Genomic DNA, 9,861 nt, shown 5'->3' on the forward strand with positions numbered 1-9,861 from the left:
TGTGTGTGTGCGCGCGCGTACGTGTCATGTCGTGTGTGTGTTTGTCTGTCATTATGCCTACAAAAGCCCAGAAAAAGTGTTTCTATTTGAAAATGCCGCTTGCTTCGCGTGATAACCTCTATCTTAAACGAAACGTTTCACTCTTTCTCTCTCTCTCTCTCTCTTTTATATTTTTTTTTTCGCCTCTCCCATTCTTTTTTCTATCTATCTATCTCTCTCTCTCTTTTTCTATTTTTCTCTCTGTCTTTCTTTCTTTCTCTCTCTCTCTCTTTATATGTATGAAAGTTCTTTTCACTAATGTTTACACATTCTAGTTGAAATGTATTGAGAGTCATCCATCCATGCATCGATCCATCTATCTTCTCATTCATTCAATCAATCTTTTATTCAATCATTCATTTATTCAATCAATCAATCATTCATTCGTTCATTCATCAGTCATTTGTTTATGTTAAATATCACCATTTTCAAGCAATATGATTAAAAATCGATGTTTTATTTGTTCATTCATTCATTCATTCATTCATTCATTCATTCATTCATTCATTCATTCATTCATTCATTCATTCATTCATTCATTCATTCATTCATTCATTCATTCATTCATTCATTTATTCATTCATTCATTCATTCGTTCGTGCGTTCGTTCGTTCGTTCGTTCGTTCGTTCATTCATTCATTCATTCAACTACTCAACTATTCATTCAATCATCCATCTATCTATTCAATCATTCATTCATTCATTCGTTCATTCGTTCGTTCATTCGTTCACTCGTTCGTCCCTTAATTCATTTATTCATTCATTCATTCATTCACCCGTCACATTTCAAACAGATTTATAATAGCGATGTTTCAATTGACATTGAATGTAGCGGCACACAAATAAATAATTTTTTTATTTATTTCTTTCATGCTGGTGGCGATATGAACAATTTATTATTATTATCATTATTATTATTATTACGTTTAGTATTATTTATTTTTATTATTATTAGTATTCTTCTTAGTATTATTATTAATTACTATTATTATTATTATTTGTTGTTTTATATTTTTATGCTAATGATGATTATATTACTAGTTTATACTTCCTACAAATACTACTGATGTTGCTGTTACTACTACTACTACTACTACTATCACCACTACTACTACCACCACCACCACTACTACTACTACACTACAACGACTGCTACTACAGTACAACGACTACTACTTCTACTACTACCACTACTACTACTACTACTACTACTACTACTATAACGACTACTACTACTACTACTACTACTACTACTACTACTACTACTACTACTACTACTACTACTACTACCACTACTACTACTACTACAACTACCTCAAAAAATGATAATGATATATTATTTTACTATCTATACTGCTTATTGATATACTATTACTAACTTTCAAAGCAAAATCTGACAAGATAATATAACCACTAAATATTATTATTAAACATTCCATATAATATTCCATATAATAATTTGTAATTTTCATTTTTTGGCCTTTGTTTTCTGTTTTGTTTGATTGAATAAAAGTGATTAAAAGTAAAAAAGAGATATATATATATATATATATATATATATATATATATATATATATTTACATTTATATGTGTGTGCGTAAGCGTGTGTCTTTGTCTGTGTGTGTGTGTTTGTGTTTGTGTGTGTTTGTTCGTTCTTTTGTTCGTTCTTTTGTTCGTTCGTTTGTTTGTTCGTTCGTTTGTTTGTTTGTCTGTAAAGTGGCATAATTACAATGCTTGGGTCGTTACGCAATGGTTTTGCACGCGTTAGAATAGTGTCGTCAAGACGACAACAACAACGACAAAATAACTACTACTTCGACTTTGATTACTGCTAGCAGCTCTAGTAGTACCACCAGTATTACAGCTACAAGTAGTAGCAAAACTACTACTTCAGTAGCTGCTGCTACCACTGCTACTTGCTACAACTTATGTTATCGTTATTGTACTGCTACTTCTACCTTAACTGCTACTACTTACTTTACTACTAATAATAGTATACTCCTTGAGTAGTATTAGTGGTAGTAGTGGTAGTAGTATTAGTGGTAGTAGTGATAGTAGTAGTGGCAGCAGTAGTAGTAATAGTATTATTTACGACATTGAAATAATATTTTTGTGAAAATTAAAAAAAATTAAAAATGGTCTACCGTAAAGGTTTCCTAATAAAAACTGGGATGACGAAGACGGTGTTGTTGATGTTACTTTGTCGTTGTCGTTGTTGTTGTTGTTGTTGTTGTTGTTGTTGTTGTTGTTGTTGTTGTTGTTGTTGTAATAAGAGTATGACTGATAAACTGAGAAAAGATTTTTTTCAATTTGTTGAGTTTCCGTAATGAACGGAAAGCTGGAATAATCGAATTGTTGCATTTGTTGTTGTTGATGTTGTTGTTTTGTTGTTGATGTTGTTGTTTTGTTGTTGATGTTGTTGTTTTGTTGATGATGTTGTTGTTGTTATTGACGATGTTGTTGATGTTGTTGTTGTTATTGATGATGTTGTTGTTTTGTTGATGTTGTTGATGTTATTAATGATGTTGTTAATGTTGATAATGTTGAAGATGTTGTTGGCTCTGTCAAAAATGTTGAAAAATGTTCAAATGTATCTATGTTGTTAGTTGGCTGTTGAAAGTTTGAAAGAATTGGATACAGTCGTTGTTGTTGTTGACGTTGTTGATGTTGTTGATGTTGTTGTTAATTTTCTTTATAATTAATCCATCTAGTTAAATTTTTAAAAGGGTGTCATTACTCCTAAACTTGTTGCTGCTGTTGTTGCTGAAGAAAACATGGTGGTTGTTGCATTTTATTGAGTTGTTGCTGCTGCTTATGATGAGGTTGTAATTGCAGCTGGTGTAGTTGCAGCTGATGTGGTTGCAGCTGATGATGTTGATAACGGTTGATGTTGAGGTTGGTGATAATGTTATATTTACCTATCCAATCTTTGTATTTCAATCTTGGCAAAGGTATGACAGCTCGGACCTTTCACCAACTGAATCTATATATATCGGTGTATAATAACAAATAAATGAATAATTATATATATATATATATATATATATATATATATATATATAATAAACTAACAAACAGACAATCAAACAAACCAACCAGCCAACCAATCAATCAACTAATCAACCAGTCAACCAACCAACCAACCAACTATTCAATCATCTAACCAACCAACTAGCCAGCCAGCCAACCAACCAACCAACTAACCAACTAACCAACCAACCAATCAATCAATCAATCAATCAATCAACCAACCAACCAACCATCTAACCAACCAACCAACTACCTAAACAACAAACAAATAAATATTTTATTGTTAATTTAATAATAATGCCAATACGGACATGCTCTCCGAATGTCTGTATGGAGGTAGGCATATATTTCTCTCAATGTAAAATACACACGACTCATTAATATATTTAATTATCATTGAACGAAGGAATGTTAAAATATAAAAAAAATGAATAAATAAACAAATATATATATATATATATATATATATATATAAGTACAAATCATTTAGTTGCAACAATAGTCATCCAACCGTAACATGAAATTTGATTGGCAGGAAGTTTAAAATTACACCCGCCCACCTCTCAGAATGTGGCCAATGGGAGGAGAGTTGACAAAAATTTGGGTTTACTTTTTTGGTAGCTGATGATGATAATGATGATGCTTATGGGGGTATTGCTGATAGTGATGATGGTAATGATGATAATGATGGTGATAAGATGATAATGAGGAGGGTGATGATGATGTTACGATGATGATGATGATGGTGATATTGCTGATAATGATGATGATAATAATTTAAAACTTTAGGTAAACTAAAAGTATAGGAAAAAAAACCTTGAAAATTTTCAAAATCAACAACATTATCTAAACTAAGTAGCAGAAGTAATGGATGTAGTACTGGAGGCTCTAGTAGCAGCCGCAGAAGTAGTGGCAGTTGTAGCTGATGAAGCGACTACTTTATTGAAGTATTGTTGTGGTAGTGGTAGTAGGAGCAGTAGCCGGAACATCCACAGCAGTTGTAGTAATCAAAGTTGTATTAGAAGTTGTTTTTGTTGTGATAGCAGTTGTAGTATAAATAGTAGTAGTAGTAGTAGTAGTAGCAGCAGTATTAGCAGTAGTAGTAGTAGTAGTAGTAGTAGTAATGTAGTAGTGGTAGTGGTAATAGTTGTAGTAGAAGCAGCAGTAGCAGTAGTAGTAATAGTTGTTGTCGTAGTTATCTATCTAGTAACAAACTTGTTCGTTCTTAGAACGGGGATGTTAGCTCATTAGCATATATTAATATTCAACTATTCTTTTCTTAATACGCACACACACGCACATACACACACACATACACACACAGACAAACACAGACACAGACAAACACACAAATACAGACAGACAAAAAAGCGTGTTTATAGGGTTTTATGATGAAACTTCTGTAGATATATTCTCCGAGATTATTTCATACGCTAACCATTCAGTCATATAATGACGAAGATGATGGCGATGATGACGACGACGATGTTGTTGTTGTTCATGATGAGGATGATGATGATGTTGTTGGTGGTTGGTAATGATGATGATGATGCTGTTGTTGATGATGATGACGTAAGAGTTTTTTCTAGTACACGCATATACACATTGTCTGATCCTTTTGATTTCATGAAAGTAGTAGTAGTAGAAGCAGCAACAATAGTAGTAGCATCAGTGTTTGTGTAGTAGTAGTAGTAGTAGCAGTAGTAGCAGCAGTAGTAGTAGCGGTAGCTGCAGCATTCAGTTTTCAACTGCATCTACTAAATCCGATGTTGTGTGATGATGAGAAATCAATGGTTAAGATCATGTCTTCTTCTTCTGAAAGTTAGAGGGTTTCTATTATTATTATTTCTATTATTATTATTATTATTATTTATACTTCTATTATTATTGTTGTTGTTGTTATTGTTGTTGTTAAAATTATTATCATTCTTTGTGTTGTTGTTTTTGTTGTTTCTGTTATTGTTCTTATCATCATAAGTTTTGTATTTGTGATTGAGCTTATAACTTTTTAGTCATCATCATCGTCGTCGTCGTTATCATCATCATCATCATTATCATCGATTGTTTCATCATCATAACCATCATCATCAACATCGTCAACGACAACAACATTATCATCATCATCATCATCATCATCTTCATCATCATCATCATCATCATCAACAAAAGATCACCACCAGCGATAATAACTAACAAGGCATCCGGCCATTATTCAAGAGACTTATAATAAATTATACGTTTGTATGTATGTATGTATGTATGTATGTATGTATGTATGTATGTATGTATGTATGTATGTATGTATGTATGTATGTATGTATGTATGTATGTATGTATGTATGTATGTATGTATGTATGTATGTATGTATGTATGTATGTATGTATGTATGTATGTATGTATGTATGTATGTATGTATGTATGTATGTATGTATGTACATATACATGAATGTTTCTATCAACTTTGGATGTATGTGTGAACGTTTGCATGAAGTTAGTGTATATATTTATTTATATACATGGAGACAGAAGCGAAATACCTTTTGTGGTTGAACCCGGCGCCACTGATGACGACAACGACGACGATGACGTCATATTACGCACTAAACATTATTATTATTATTTATTATTATTATTGTTTTTTGTTAATAATAATATACAGATACAAATTTTCGGGCCACACACAGCCACACGACGTACATACACAAACCACACACAGCCACACGACGTACACAAGCCACACACATAGCCATACGACGTACATACACGAGCCACAAAACGCGATGTACACAGAGACACACCTTAAACACTGCAGTATAACTTTATCAAACACTCACACTTTGCAATGTTTTGACGTTCAGCTTCAGACAGACTACGTTCGAATTCGAACCATGTCATAGTGGAATGACAACGCGAAACACGGCGCTTCTACCAACTGAGCTAACTCGCCGAACACATCAGCATTAATAACAAAAACAACAACAATACTAATAATGAATAATACAAATAGTAATAATATTCAATAATATCAACAATAAATAATTTGTTTAAAAATTGTAAAGTACCTATATTCGGCGGCATCTAACGAAAAGAAATAATTTTTACTACCAAAATTTTAACTTTAAGAAAAACTTAGAAGAAAAATTATATTATAAAAACCATAATTCTTCTTTTTTCATAATAATAATAATCTTAACAATTATTATTAACATTATTCGTCAAAATTCTTTAAAAATTTGACATGCATATATACACACACACACACACATACACACACACACACACACACACACACACACATATATATATATATATATATATATATACATACATGTATATATATTGTGTATGTGGCCATATTTAAACGTATATATATATATATATATATATATATATATAACAAATACAAAACATACAATACACGTATATATACATATTGATTATATACAAACCAATATTTACAGCAGTAATAATAATAATATTAATAACCAATTATTATTATGACTATTATTTTTATTATTATTATTATACATATAATTGTTTGTAGGTGTTATAATGCGATGGAATAGGAATAAAGTTAATAATATCTATATATATAAATATATATATATATTAATATATATATATATTATTAATTCATGCGTTTATTCACTCATTCATTCATTCATCCATCTATCCATTCATCCATCTATCCATCCATTTATTCAACCATTCGTTCGTTTTGGAACAAAAAAAAACCCTAAAAATTTATTCGGGTTTTTATAGGTAAAGTTTTGGAATTCATAAAATTCTTCGAAGATCTTCCTAATAGTCTCGACGATTTAGCGTCTTTTTTGGGGAAAATTTATCTGACTTTTTTACGAATCAATTATCGTGTCGATAGAAATACGTTCGTTCGTTCGTTCGTTCGTTCTCATTTTCCGCTTTTGGCAAACTTGGAATTATGAACTATATAATCATTATTATTATTATTATTATTATTAATATTATTATTATGTGGTATACAGGAAATGGCTGTATAGTTGGTGATGCGATGTTTATCTCTGCTATTAGCCTCCACACCACTCCCACAATTATCACCATTATCATGATCTCCTCGGTCCTCATTATCATCATCATCCTCACCATCACCATCATCATCAGCGTCAATTGCAACCACGTCATCATTATCATCACCACCATCATCATTATCATCATCAATATCGTCATTCGTAATGTTTACATTAGCTGTCGCAATGGAGCAAGATGGTCGGTTGATGTTAATGTCACCGCTATTATTATTATTGTTTGTATAATTATTTTTAGAAGTGGTATCAGCAGTAGCCGTCGCAACGACAGTAGTAGTAGCAGTAGTAGAAGTAGTATTAGCAGTAGAAGCGGTAGTAGTGGTAGCGGCATTATCGTCCATTTTGTAGTTTATACTGTTAAGTATTTGCAATAGTTTGTTGTTGTTGCTAGGATCTTTGTTAATTTTATGTTTCATATCGTTGTTCTTGTTGTTTATGTTTTTGTTGTTGACGTTGTTGTTGACGTTGTTGTTGTTTATGTTTTGAGATCTGCTATCAATGATTTTATTGCTGTTATTATTATTATTCTTGTTACTGTTGTTGACGTCATCGCAGTCGATGCTGACGTCATCGTGTTTTAATATAGCGTACGATGATGACTCAGGAGCACCGTCATCATCTTCTTCCTCTTCATCATCTTCCTCCTCATCATCGTCATCTTCTTTAATTTGTAATCGCTCTAGTAATTTTTCATTCGCAGCATCATTCGCGTTCACAGAAGTTTTATTATTAACCACGTTCAACCTATCTTTGTCTCTTGTATTACTATCGCTAGCTGTGGCATTGGTAGTAGGAGTAGGAGTAGTAGTAGACGTTGAAGCGGCAGTAGTAGCAGCAGCAGCAGCAGCGCTGTTCCTATTAACTACATAGTCAGTGATTCCGCTACTGCTATATTTCCCACTGGAAAAATCTATAAGCGGGACAACATATTCGCCGATGCCAGCAGCTGCTGTATTAGCTGAACTAGCCGCCGTAATTGCTGTAGCAGCTGATTTAGCTGCCTTGCTTGCTGAAGCTGCTGTGTGGCCCCAGCTAAGCTGCTGATCGTATGATATAGCTGATGGCGATAATGCAGTTAAAGTTGTTGAAGGCGACGGATGGTTGTAGTTGTAGTCGTCATCATATTCGTCGTCGTTATGGTTCTTACTCTGGTTGTTGTTGTTATTGCTGTCCTTATTAAGATGAGGATGGTTTGGCGGAAGAGGTGGTTGATGATTATGATTTTTAGATCGGTGGTGGTTATGGTTGTGATCTTTTAAAAACTTTTCGTGAATGACGTCATCGTCGTCGTCGTCGTCATCACTGGCGGCGTTTTCAGGTTTGTAGTACTTGTTCAGGTAGTCGGCTTCATCGTGGGAGGAGGGACTCTTGTTAACGTCCTTCTGAAGATGTTGGTCATCAATCAGTCAATCAATCAGTCAACCAATCAATCAATCAGTCAACCAATCAATCAATCAATCAGTCAGTCAACCAACCAATCAATCAATCAATCAATCAATCAATCAATCAATCAATCAATCAATCAATCAATCAATCAATCAATCAATCAATCAATCAATCAATCAATCAATCAATCAATCAATCAATCAATCAATCAATCAATCAATCAATCAATCAATCAATCAATCAATCAATCAATCAATCAATCAATCAATCAATCAATCAATCAATCAATCAATCAATCAATCAATCAATCAATCAATCAATCAATCAATCAATCAATCAATCAATCAATCAATCAATCAATCAACCAATCAATCAATCAATCAATCAATCAATCAATCAATCAATCAATCAATCAATCAATCAATCAATCAATCAATCAATCAATCAATCAATCAATCAATCAATCTATCTATCAATCTATCAATCAATCAATCAATCAATCAAATGTATGCGGCCTAATTTCTAAAGATCCAACTGAAAAACATAAAAATAAAATGAAACAAACTAAGATGAAAAGAAAATACAGAAGAAAATAACATACATGAAGATTCAAGAGACAAAACTATTGAAAACATTTAAACAGTGAAGCAGCCTAAACTGACCAACTGATCAGCAGAATTAGCGACAAAATAATAGCATAATGTTGAACAGAGATAAAATCTCTAAAAATTAACAAAATTAGCCATATAACAAGCAATCAATCAACTGACAATCAAATAATTAACCATGCGCCAAATCAATGAAACAACATATCAACAAATAACCGATTAATCAAAGAAATTACTCAAAATATAAACAACCGATCAAAGAAACTGCAAAAAATAATCAATAAATCATTAAAACAAGTAAATTCGAATCAGATTCCAAGCAATTACACAATGTTAGAAAAAATACAGCAATCAATTAGGCAAGTAATAAGATAATGAAACCATTATGCAAAAACCATAATAAAACACTCAAATAAGCAAGCCGTAAATTAATGTTAGAAAAAATCAAGTTGGCAAGCAAACAAACACAAATCAATACTCGATTTAACATGTGTTAAGTGGATTATGCAAGCCTCTGAAAACCAAGCAACTAATCAAATAAGTATGATTAACCAAAAATGCAATAAATAAAAATTAATCAAGCGAACAATCAAATGAACAAGCAACGAAATGATCTTTAAAAGATTTTAATGCAACAATTAAACAGCCAACAATTCAGCCAGCAAAGAAAATTCGTCTGAAAAATTTCTAGAAGGAAAAGTTTTGGGAAAGGGTCCGAAATAGAGAAAGTGAT

General features: G+C 32.2%; 2 protein-coding genes across 2 annotated transcripts in view; both read right to left on the reverse strand.

Moving 5' to 3' along the window:
- Positions 1–2,750: 2,750 nt before the first annotated feature.
- On the reverse strand, positions 2,751–5,965 carry HELRODRAFT_181449 (hypothetical protein; the record flags this gene model as incomplete). The annotated part of the gene is made up of 4 exons (XM_009031251.1): positions 2,751–2,904; positions 2,958–3,022; positions 3,581–3,690; positions 5,905–5,965. The coding sequence occupies 4 exons, from the start codon at positions 5,963–5,965 to the stop codon at positions 2,751–2,753; spliced, it is 390 nt and encodes a 129-aa protein (XP_009029499.1).
- Positions 5,966–6,980: 1,015 nt separating this feature from the next.
- Positions 6,981–9,861, reverse strand: part of HELRODRAFT_181450 (hypothetical protein) — a gene marked incomplete at both ends in the record, with an annotated part of 9,740 nt that continues 6,859 nt past the window's right edge. Inside the window, one exon of the mRNA XM_009031252.1 lies at positions 6,981–8,516. Coding sequence (XP_009029500.1) covers positions 6,981–8,516 — 1,536 coding nt within the window. The remainder of the gene's footprint in view (positions 8,517–9,861) is intronic.

Source organism: Helobdella robusta, assembly GCF_000326865.2.
Source record: "Helobdella robusta unplaced genomic scaffold HELROscaffold_71, whole genome shotgun sequence".
NCBI lineage: Eukaryota > Metazoa > Annelida > Clitellata > Rhynchobdellida > Glossiphoniidae > Helobdella > Helobdella robusta.